The sequence below is a fragment of the Lepidochelys olivacea genome (genome assembly GCF_965140295.1).
Source record: "Lepidochelys olivacea isolate rLepOli2 genome assembly, chromosome: 22".
Taxonomy (NCBI): domain Eukaryota; kingdom Metazoa; phylum Chordata; order Testudines; family Cheloniidae; genus Lepidochelys; species Lepidochelys olivacea.
In genome coordinates, this window is record NC_140432.1 from 21,042,404 (window position 1) to 21,054,353 (window position 11,950).

At 47.2% G+C, this 11,950-nt stretch overlaps 1 protein-coding gene across 1 annotated transcript; it reads right to left on the bottom strand.

Annotated features, from left to right (window-relative positions):
• Window positions 1-519: 519 nt before the first annotated feature.
• Window positions 520-11,560, bottom strand: LOC311511342 (myelin protein zero-like protein 3). Its single transcript, XM_084611856.1, has 6 exons — window positions 11,371-11,560; window positions 9,063-9,229; window positions 7,101-7,311; window positions 5,782-5,947; window positions 4,995-5,058; window positions 520-2,849 (listed from the first exon to the last, which is right to left on the bottom strand). The coding sequence occupies exons 1-6, from the start codon at window positions 11,423-11,425 to the stop codon at window positions 2,823-2,825; spliced, it is 690 nt and encodes a 229-aa protein (XP_084467982.1). The 5' UTR covers window positions 11,426-11,560; the 3' UTR covers window positions 520-2,822.
• Window positions 11,561-11,950: the final 390 nt, after the last annotated feature.

The window sequence follows — 11,950 nt, forward strand, 5'->3', positions numbered from 1 at the left end:
CAGCCTCTGGACTAGACAGTCAGATTCATATGGCACGACAGCTTACACCCCATTGATGGGATACATAGCACCACACTGACAATGAGACACCCATGCCAGAGTTTGTGGCTAGGGATTGGAGTATGTGGTCTCTCTTCTATTTAAATCTGCTCCTAAGCATATTTCCCATCATCACCATGACTCTTTCTTAAGCTCACAGCGATCAGTCAGGCCGGATAGCTTCACAAGCGCCTCTTCAAACTCAAAAAGAAAAGGAGTACTTGTGGCACCTTAGAGACTAACCAATTTATTTGAGCATAAGCTTTCGTGAGCTACAGCTCACTTCATCGGATGCATCTGATGAAGTGAGCTGTAGCTCACGAAAGCTTATGCTCAAATAAATTGGTTAGTCTCTAAGGTGCCACAAGTACTCCTTTCTTTTTGCGAATACAGACTAACACGGCTGTTACTCTGAAACTCTTCAAACTCAGCCATGTGTCGGCCTATTTCTAGCCAAATAAAGAAAAACGTGGCCTGGAATAAAACAAAATGATTTATTGGCCATGACACAGCAGTGCATCTACAGCAAAAGCGATCATCCAGCTAATGCCACATAGAGAAAGCAAGTGAGATAGCGGAGATGAAGGTCACTGCTTCCCCTGTCCTCTCTACTTCTTACTGGGCAGGGTTGGTGAAAGAAGATTCTCCACCCCTTGCTCACCATGGGGCAGCAGTTAGGTGCCCAGCCTTCTGGTAGCTTCATAATTCTTCATTCAACACTTGCACATGTAAAAGTTCAAACTCACTCCTGGAGTTAAAGCAAGCTTTGAGCGGCAGAGGATTATGTCAACTCTGCCAGGCCACAGCCCAACAGGTCATAGCAAGTGGGACACGGCTCTTTACAATACTCTCATTTAAGGAGAGACTGGGATCTTTAAACCTGCCTGCTGTTGTGTAAATGCAGGCACCAAGTGCTTAGGCTTACAGGCAATCAGAGGCACAGGCGGCCTGCCAGAATGAGGCAGGGCACTTCCCAGTTGAACAGCAAAGAAAGGGCTAGGACAAGATACAACCCCAAGATACAACCCATCTAATTCAATGGTAACACTCCCAGACTTGCACAGAAACCCAAGAATTCCACAGGCAACATCAGAGTTGTGTTCCCAGGTGCAGTCCCTGCAGAGGGGAAGCACGCAGGAAGACTTCTGCCTCTGTTGGTCAGTCTGGGAGCTGTACTGGGAATCCCATGCAGCCCTCAATGGATGGAAGCTATAAAATGGACTTCCTGAGATGGCAATAAGTGGTAAGTATTGCTTAGCTTGTCCTAGAAACATAAGAATACAGCACCTCATATGTTATCCCCACTGCTCCTTGTCTTGCAGGACTCACTACAGAGACAGATCAGCACTAAAACAGGAGACAATACTCTGAGCATAGCACCTCTGTCCTCACAATACTTATTGCTGGAGCTGGGGGTGGAAGAAAAGTCAGGAGAATTTTCTCCATTTCCTCTATCCGCCCATGAATTTCACACGACTCACTAAACACCTCCCAGCCTGTCTATGATGAAGGCAGCTACATATGGAGGCAATTCACTTTATGGACCAGGTAAGCTCTCTGCACCGTTCTCCCCTACTCTCAGCACCATAGCACTTGTAGAAGAGAAAATGAAATGTGACAAATGTGACAGCTAACCGTGTCCATCAATGTTCAGTTCATGCAGATGCTGACTGCCCTGCTCAGCACAGCAGAGTCAGCCACTGCACCATTATTAATGGTCACGTTTATTTTATTGGTCACAGCATTATTAATGGTCACTTTTGCCATTTTGAAGCCCACTCAGCAGAAGTTTGTTCAGCTGCTTTCTCATCGTCTGAGCCTATGAAAAGGGGAGGAGTATGGTGGTTTTTACAATAGAGCCCAAAGGGTTCTTATCTTAGACATTGCCCTGAGATAATGGCCCAGACGGACGGAGCTGGGGGCACCTAGCCACCATTTGCCATTATTAGAGGGAAAATAGCTGCAAATTAGTCACACTTCATTTTTTACAAATAATTCTGTGCTTAGAATGAAGTTATCTGGTGCTGCAGATTGCTGGGTAATGAAGATTCAAAGCAAAGAATACCAGGGTTTCATTACAACGCAGCTGACAACTTTTTAAAACCTTAGCTGAAAGGATGGGAGGCATAAGATGGTTACCCCATCATTATAAGGCAGATGACATCAGGAAGCAATGAAAAAGCAGCAAGCTCCTTTCAGCCCACACTCAGATATGTCCTTTGCCCAATGGGCCAAATCCGGCCTTCAGTCATGCTGCTGTAACACTTCAGCAAGGATGCACCATTGTAACACAAGACACTTTCGCTAGATGTGTCTCAAGACCACCTGCTTAAGTCACTACCTCTCACTCCTAAGTAGCCTGTGCTTTAGGCAATTTCAACTTAAGGAAACTGGAAGACAGACAGTCATGTGATATAGGGAACAATCTGACAGACAAACTCTACACCAGAGAATGTGCTGAGTCAGATTGTTAGGAGAGAATGAGCTTGTTTAATTGGAAGCATTGTAGTTTCTTTAAATTGAAAGCTATATTTTAGGTTTATCTGCCTCTGCCTTAAGATATTGCCAAGTGGGTTTTGACTACAAAAGATTTACTTTTTTCAATAAATAACAAGATTTTAAAATCATCATTCCTATGACTGAATAAAAGTTGGATTCTCCCATCTCAGAATTCTTCTCCCAACGTGCCAAGAGTCACTGGGTATCCAAGAGTCCTAGTGGCCTTCTGGATGGGGATTTTCAATACTGCACATTCTCCCTTCATCTGCAGCTTTGGCCTTCCATCAGTATGGTTCCTCCTCATCTGTGTCCTGGACAGAAAGTATTGAGAGCGCAAGATTAGTCACGAAGACATGAAACAATTCAGAAGTTCAGCATAGACATGAGTTGGGCCAGTTCAGACAAGAGATTAAGTGTTTCCCAGAAGCTGTTCATTTTGAAAAAGCCAGCATTCCCGCAAAAACCTTAGGCCTAGTGTCTCTATACAAGTCTGCAGTCAAATCCTTCTGGCACGTCACTGAGGAGCCCAGTTAAACTGGCACTGCAAGAAATTCACGTGGAGCAGGTTTAAGAGGAGCAACAGCCAAACCTCAAGCACAAGGCACTGCCATACCAACCCCCAAACACTAGCTTCCTTTGAAAGCATCACCACTCCCTACGGAGAGCTGATCCAGAACAGCTCGAGCAGCCATTTCCTTCCTGCAAAATCTCCACCTAAGACTGGAGAGCCCCCAGCCTGATGCTTTAAAAGAAAAGCACATGCACTCAGAGTGTGTGCAAACAGGCTTGTGGCAGCCACACAGCACTGTTAATGTGTCTAAATCCTACTGCTAAAGTCTGCCTCTGCTCCTAGCAACCCCATGCCTTCAGATCCCCAACATTTTATGTTAGTGACCGTGATAATCTGGTGCTTTCTCGCTTCATGCTGACCTCAGGTCATTGCTCTGACACAACAGGATGCGCAATCGTACCTGCCTTATTGGAAAACACCTCCACTGGTTTCCCACCCCTTTCATGATCCAAGTGCAAGCAGGTTCCTTGGTTTTGCTGCGTGTGACTGATTTTACAATTGAAAATATTTTTATAATGTATTAAAGATTAACAGAAAAACATGTCACAGCAGCACCCCATGCTGCTACATCAGCATCACTGAGACAAGGAGACTCCTAGAGTGCTAAATATTCTATTGTCAGCTAAGAACAACCTCTCAAATGACTGATGAAACATTCAACATGAAATTTTTACAGGATTAAATCAAAACTAAACTAAACTTTACCGAGAGGTCAGAGGAAACTATCAGATTAATCCCTCCTTGTTTTAAAACTCCACACATTTGATCAAGCCTCTCTCACTGATTCCATCTGTCTCCATTCCTTTTCCTGCTGCCTCCAGCAAATACCACCTGTGTCAGTCCTGTCCCTAAACACAATCTCACCACTGTGTGCAAGGGAACCTTCTCTACTGCTTCACCCATCCTCTGCAATAGCCTCCATCTCCCACATCAACACCAGCTTTTTTCAAAACCAAAAACTTTCTGCTTTATCCCCATGTGCCCCTCGTCTGACCTATGGTAAATGGAGCAGATTAGGCGACTACATGAGACAGAGACATGGCAGTGAGGGTTGTAGGCTTATTCCCCAGCCCTGTAGGGAAGGACACGATGAGAATGCTCCCTCTAATAATGCACATCAGGGAGCATGTACTGGGATATAACATGCCTTTGGCTGGGGTTGTTCAATGCAGCACGGAAAGCTTGGATATGCTTTCCAAAAAGGCAAGTGCAGAGAGTGGAAAGAGAGTTTAGAAGTTCCAGTACAATAAGTTTGACACCAAAGTCACTGCAGGTGCTAGAAGAGGTTGGTGACGGGGTGATAGCGGGTGAACAGCAAGAAAAGCACAAAAATCAGACAGTTTAAACAGGGTTCTGTTGTGACCAGAACAGCTTGAGTATGAAGATTTCTAGTCAAAAAGACCCAAGCTAAGCCAAGTCTGCAATGCTACCACCTTTGGAAGAAAGTAAAATGCATGTATGCGTTTCTGCCTCCAGCCTCTCCATCTCCGCACTGCTTACCCAGCAGTCACAGCCTAATAGCCCTACTCCACCTATGGAATAAAGAGACTCACCACAGTCTCTGCAGGAAAAGGGCAGCAGAGTGAGTTAAGAGGTTAAAGCACTGGGTTTTCACCACCGGAAACATGCAGTTTGATCTGGATTAAGTCTCATGTGAAATGAATTTGGTGGGTCTCAAGCTAATCACACGGACCCAATAATGCAGCACTTTCTACCCAAAAAAGACCAGACATGGAAAGCACTGAGAGGCATCAGCTGAGCTGTGTGAGGAGCTCAAGCCAAGCTCTCGGGCACTATCCCTGGCTCTAGCTACTGCTCTCAGCCCTCACTCTTATGAGAGCTAACAATGATACTAACAATTACAAGAACATTTACTTGCACTTACCACACACTGCAAACACCATGTCCCCATCCTCCCCAGGCAGGTGCCCTGCTCAGTGCGCTCAGGCCTGCAGAAAGAGCACAGTGTTAGGTCAATGTGTCTTCTGCTCACACCCCAATGCAGCCCTGAGACGGATTGTTTTTTAACACATAGGTCACTTTCCCAGTCCTTTTGACTAATTCATCAGAAATGCCTGCTCTGTAATTATATTTTAACAAGCAAAGCAGAAGGCCAGAATGTTAGGCTTCTTATTTCAAAGGTTTGGCCATTCGATTTAGGTTTGCCATGCAATCACACTATTAACCACAGAAACTGCTGTTTGGCTGGAAAGTTTCAGCTGCCATTAACCAAAATAATATAGTTAAAAAGATTGTGAATTTAATTCTGACTTGACACCCCAGAAGAACAAAGTGGTGCATTTACAAGGGAGCCAGTTAGCATTACAGTAGTGGGTTTTTGTGATACAGACATTTGGACTGAGACCCTCCACACAGCTTACTGATCTGGACTGGATTAAGTCTGGTGATGAAGGTGAAAGGTTCTGCATCTCAACAACAGTTTAGCTCAGCTGCCCCACAAAGAGGATGCACAGCACACATTTCACTCAGTTACATTTCCACAAGGTGTTTTCAGAGACTCTGACTACCAGCTGACTTGTGCCCGTGGACAACGAAGTCTCACTGGCAGAACCCCAGATGTTGTGGGTTATGAGATGTAGGATGACAGAAAAAACCCACCCACAACCCCAGGCCAGAGGGGAAATGGGGATTAGGTTCAATGTAAAACTTACTCATCAGAGACTTCGATGGATGATTTCTTGTAGCCAGATTTTTTTCTATGCTTTAGGACTCCAAATTTCCTTCCCATCCTCACCAGCAGCAGAATGACCACAATGGCAGAGGGGAGGAACACTAAGATGGATAGCAACACTGCTGAAGTTAGCTGGAAAGAAAAGCCTGCAGGAGAGAGAAAATAGCAGTAAAATATGCCTTTGTTTCATCTCTATGGCAAATATTAATCCCACACAGCATCCTGGCCTTTTTTATAAAAAGCACAGGGCTTGCTGGGGTTAAAGGAACTTGTGACAAAGTCCTGTCAGTGATCTCAAATTCAGAACTAGACTCCTCCCATGGAGGGGAGGACAAAGATTAAATCTATCTGGCTGCAGTGAAGGAGCACAACTTAAGCTATGTCTACACTGGCAACTGAACACAAAACTTGTGTCTTTCAGAGGTGTTAAAAAAAAAACAACACACCCATGAAAGACAAAAGTTTTGCCGACAAGCACCAGTGTGAACAGCGCTTTGTTGGCAGGAGCACTCTCCTGCCAACAAAGCTAACCCGCTCGTTGGGGTTAGAAGTTTTTTCTCGGCAGGAGAGCCAACAAACAGTGGCTACACAGCACGATTTCTAGCAGTACAGTGACACAGCTGTGTTGCTACAGCTAAAAGCTGCGTAGTGTAGACATAGCCTGAGAGCAGCACATTCAAAGCCAAGTGAGAGGAGAGTCACATCAAACTGATGGACACACCCAATCTGCAAGCCAGGGACAGCTCTCCCATACAGGGTAGATGAGGCATTTGCCTAAGGCAGCTATTCATTAATGTTTGTGAAATGTCAAGTCATTGTTAAGACATCAGCTCTCAGCAATGCTACCTGATTAATTCTGTGCCCTCTTAGGTGGGAATCCTGGACTGCCAATCTTGTGTACTCAGCCTCTGCTGAGGGACACCCATCACCTCCACTACCACCTCCTGTTCCACTGTACATGCGCTGACCCCCAGTGAAGTTTGGAATGATCTAAACTCCCAAGACAGACACTGAGGTAGATGCCTACTCTTAGGAAAATGCTGCTGGCATCTTCTGTCTCCATACAGGACAGACACAACCTTAAGTTTTCACCAAAAGAACACACACCAAACTGCATGGATCTCAAATTATCTATCCGGAAAGGAGAGGGGCTGAGCTGATGCCCTGGTGGCATTTAAACCTGTAGTTCCAGGGAAGCTAGACACCAGATCTGGTACTTAGACTCCAAAGATTTCTGGCAAAACAGGAATGCACTCATGAGAAATAAATAGGGAGAATATTGCCATGCTACAGACTTACCTCTGTGTGTGACCGTCAGCTTGGTCTGAGGGATGTTGTGGTGCACATCCGGGGGATTCTTCACGGCGCAGGTGAACGTCCCATTGTCATTCATCGTCAGATTTCGGATAGCAATGGAGGCATCACCCTTGGCAATGTTCCCAACCCATAAAATCCTGTCTCTGAATGTTCCCACTGCAGCTGGGTATGCAACAGACTGATAATGAAAAATCTGAAGAGGGAAGACAATCATTGTTCCAACAAGTCATTCTCCAAAAAGGAGAGAGAAAAAAAACTCCTTTCGGAGAATACAGGGTCAAAAAGAACAACCCTTTCACAGGCATCCCACCTCAGATACACCAGGGGCTCACAAACCACAACGCTGGGCACCATTGCACCAGCTTTTCAGATCTTTTTTACATTTTTACCAAGGGAGAAGAGGTTGGAAATGCATGTCAGGGTCTTCCATATCCATGATACAGCCCCGAGGATCTCCCTCCTTGCCTACCAGTCTCCAGGGCTCGCATCAGAGTCACTGTCATCTTTCTGGCCATGGAGGATCTAAGATGGAAGAGGATGCTCTGGTGCAGTGGTTCTCAACCTGTGGCCCACTTATAGCCCAATCAGCACACAGCTGTGGCCAATGTGACCTCCTCAGGGCCATACAAGTAATATACATTTTGTGTGGATGTGGCCCACATAACACACAGAAAGCTGCATATGCGGCCCACAGTAGCAAATAGATTGAGAACCACTGCTCTGGAGGTTAGGGTGCTATCCTGCGATTTAGGAGACTCAGGGTCAATTCCCTGGTCTACCAAACATTTTCTATGTGACCACGGGCAAGTCACTTAGTTATTCTCTGCCTCAGTTTCCCATCTGTCAAGTAGGGATAACAACACATCACTACCTCCCAGGGGGTGTTGTGGGGATAAATACATTAAGATTCTGAGACACTATGGTAATACCTTAGACAGACAGCTTTTCAAGATAATCAGTTACTTAAAGCAACAAGGGGGGTGAGGTAATCTTTTACTCAGTCAACTGTCGTTGGTGAGAGAGACAAGCTTTCGAGAGACACAAAGCTCTTCTTCAGGTCACGGCTACAACTACACCACATGCAATCAGTTCCTTGGTCATCTGGCAGTGCCAGTCTGGAATTGTAGTGCTCCCTCCCCAGCTCCTTGTAAAGCACTGGAACCCTGTCACAGGCATGGCATGACTGAATGCTGCAACTCTGCAGATCTGATTTTAGTTCACAAAAAATAGTGCTAACTCCCCTTCAATTCACTCCTGCTGGCTGGCAACAGGGGACTTACCAGAGCCTACTTTACACAGACATCACCACATCCTTCCAGCTGCAACGTACCATTCCCAAGAGCTTAACCTCAGCTGAGCAGAGGAAATCACTGATGATTTACACAGAGAATGAGACATTTATGAATGGATTTTACATCTATGCACCTGTGACTGGATTTCATACCACTGACAACAATAACTGGTAAGAGCCCATAAATCCTTTAGGACCACCTGTCATCATCAGTACCTGCAGAGTGGCTCTGCCCACACACCGCTGCCACTCCAAGATAAGTTATACCTGCATTCTGCCACATGGCAAAGCTGCCATGGTATGTTCTGCATGGGAGACTTTCCGGACCACGTGATCCCCAGTGTATTTATATGGATGCCTAGTTTGCAATGGGACAGTCATCTCTTAAGGTTATAATACTTTGCATTTACATGGTACCATTCAGCCCAAAGGATTTTAAAGAAATTCAACCTATGTATATACAGCAGCACTGAAATGCAGCCACCTCTGGAGTGGAGGATGACAGCCAAAGAGCCCACCACACAGCAGTGGAGAAGCACACTGAGACGAACACTGACTTTTTACACAAAATGCCGTGGGATCTTCAACCTTCCCACAGAGTTCTGCCCAGCTGCAAGAAAGATTCTTTGGGACACTCATCTGCAAGCACTTACTGTCTCCATATGACCACCTGTGAGAGGCTGGTAAGTCCAGTCTACAGTCAGCTTCTGAGTTATGGGAGAGAAGGATCTGAATGAGCATTTCAGGGTCACCTGTTCATCAACAAAAGCTTGTACTTCAGGATCCACTTTAATTTCCAATGAAAGAACATTGCTGACACCTGATGAAACAAGCCCCAAAGAAAAAGATTAGATGGGAATTTTTGTAAAGGACACAAGTGAGATAGCAAAGCCACTGCAGTGAAGAACAGATGGCTGTCTGAAACTACACATACCTCTATCCCATCCCCTGGCACCCACCCAGTCCCGAGAAATGCAGGGAATTCCTCTAATGGTGGCAGGAATTCAGCACTGTTTCATGCTCAGCCAACAAACAGGGTATTTGTTTGGAGGTCACTGCCAAAGCCCTCCATGTACCCAGTTATGGGGATAAACTAGTCAAAGAGTAGGTAATCAAACACAACTGGACCAGAGAGAAGGTGCAAAGTGCCAACTTCAGGGCCCTTCTTCTCATTAATAAATCAACATACAATCCCTCTCCTGAAGTTCTGTTCTGCATTTGCTCATGCCGGTCTTCTTTACTTTGTAAGCTCTTTGGTGCTGAACACACACTTCTTTTTAAGTTTGTGAAGCACTGTGTATGTTTATGGCATTACAGAAGTGTTGTGCAGTAATAAATACAAAATACGGAGACTTGAAAACAAATTATTTTTTCCACAAATGTAAGGACGTCTTAGTGCAACTGCCTGCACTGTAGAGCGAAGGAAGCAAAGGGAGGTGGGAAAAAGTCAACTGTCACAAATTGTAGCCAGGGTCTCAGAAAGTATGATGGGGAGAAACCACTGGCAAGTTAGTTTATCAAAGGACTTCAAAAAGGGATTTGTTTCATCATCATAAAAACATAGTAAGATGATAAGAATGGCCATACTGGCTCAGATCGATGGTCCATGCAGCCCAGTATCCTGTCTTCTGACAGTGGCCAATGCCAAGTACTTCAGAGGGAATGAACAGAACAGGCAATCATCAAGTAATCCATCCCATCGTCCACTCCCAGCTTCTGGCATTCAGAGGCTAGGGACACTCAGAGCATGGGGTTGCATCCCTGACCATCCAGGCTAATAGCCATCGATGGACCTATCCTCCATGAATTTATCTAGTTCTTTTTTTAACCCCTGTATACCTTTGGCCTTCACAACATTCCCAGCAATGAGTTCCACATGTTAACTGTTTGTTGTGTGAAGTAACAAGTCATCAGAAGACACTAAAAATTAACACTTAGACCATATAGCACTTTTCACGCATACATCTCTAAGAGCTTTACAAAGGTGAGTGGGAATCACTCTGCACAGCTTACAGATGAGGAAACTGAGGCCCAGACAGGTGAAGTGATTTGCTCAAACAAGTCATTGACAGAGCCAAGGATTGAACCCAAATGGCCTGACTCCCATTCTAGTGCTCCCTGACCCCATATCCATTTCTATTGCTACAAGTACCTCTAAATGATGGAGTGTCTAGAGCCAGGGCCCAAACACAGACATCGGGGAGGCTCTGCTCCCTAGACAAAGCCTGGAAATTTTAACGGCACTTATGCACCATTTCAAATGCTACAGCTGCTCCAACTGCAAGGCCCTCATTCGCCCCCACCTACTGCTGATGGATCCAAACTGGGAACTGGTGTGGTCGGGTGACTCAGAAAAGCTTGCCGGGGTGCAGCTGGGTCACGGTTAATCACTTCTGGGACACCCCATCTGAAACTACATACGCTCCCCACCCCAAACATCTCTCTCTTCTCTTTAACTGCCCCCAACCCCCTCTGCCCCTAAAACATTGGGGGGAGGGGTCTAGTCACACCCTCCACCAAAACAGAACCCCCTAAAACAGCTCCCTTAAACGTACAAACCACAGACATACCCTCCATCAGGCTGCCCACCCCACGCGTAATCCTTTTTCAATTAATCCCACAGACACACCCCTCCCAAATTCCTGCATCCCTCAGCCAAACCCCCTTCTTCCTCTGTCCCACCAGTCCAGCCCCTGCCCCCCTGTCTGCTCTTTCCACCTCCAACCGGGACCACCAGACACCCCCCCAACCCCACAGGTCGCCAGGGCCCTCCATCCACAACCCCCAGCCCTACAGACCTCCCCAATCCCACCCCATCACCCCCAGTTCCCCTGGGCCCCCACCCGGGCCCCAGCCCCGCTCCTCCAATCCCCCGCCCACACCCCCAGCCGGAAGCGGAGGGCCCCGGCCCCGATCCCGATCCCGATCCCGACCCCGACCCCGGCCCCGGCCCACGCTCACCGTACAGAAGCAGGAGCCCCAGCCGGAGGAGGCCGCCAGCCGCCCAGCCCCGCATCCCGGCAGCCGCTCGCTGTGTTTAGGGCGCAGCCAGCACGGGCCTACCTGGCGGAAGGCAGGGCAAGGCCCAGGTGAGGCCAGACCGGAAGTTCGGCGCCCCTAAGGGCCGGGCGTGCAGGCCCAAGATGGCCGCCCGGGATGTTTCCATGGCAACGGGGCCTAGCCCCAGCCCTGCAGTGTCCTTTCCCTGCACTGGCTCTTTGCGTAGGGGGCAGCAGCACGACCCACGTACAAGCCCCCCACAGTCCTGGCCATGGGCTCCTCCACCACACCATGACATCCTCCCCCCTCAGAGCACCAGGAATGTGCCCTGAGCACCCAGGGTTCTGGTCTAGTCCCCGGGGCCAGCTGCCTCCAGCCAAATAGCCTGAACGCCGAGGGGGGGTGGTGGACCTTGCGTTCTGGTTCAGGACCCCTCGCCAGACAGAGCACATCATTGTCCAGTGAGATGACGTTAAATCACCACCCCCTGCCGTCATTGTGCTGTACACAATTATTCTGTTGCAACGAAAGCTTGTCGTTC

Coding starts and splice junctions, on each gene's coding strand:
- LOC311511342 (XM_084611856.1), bottom strand. CDS start 11,425: ATGCGGGGCTGGGCGGCTGGCGGCCTCCTCCGGCTGGGGCTCCTGCTT. Junction 5,948..7,100: donor GCTGACGGTCACACACAGAG/GTAAGTCTGTAG, acceptor TCTCTCCTGCAG/GCTTTTCTTTCCAGCTAACT. Junction 5,059..5,781: donor TCCATCGAAGTCTCTGATGA/GTAAGTTTTACA, acceptor CTCTTTCTGCAG/GCCTGAGCGCACTGAGCAGG.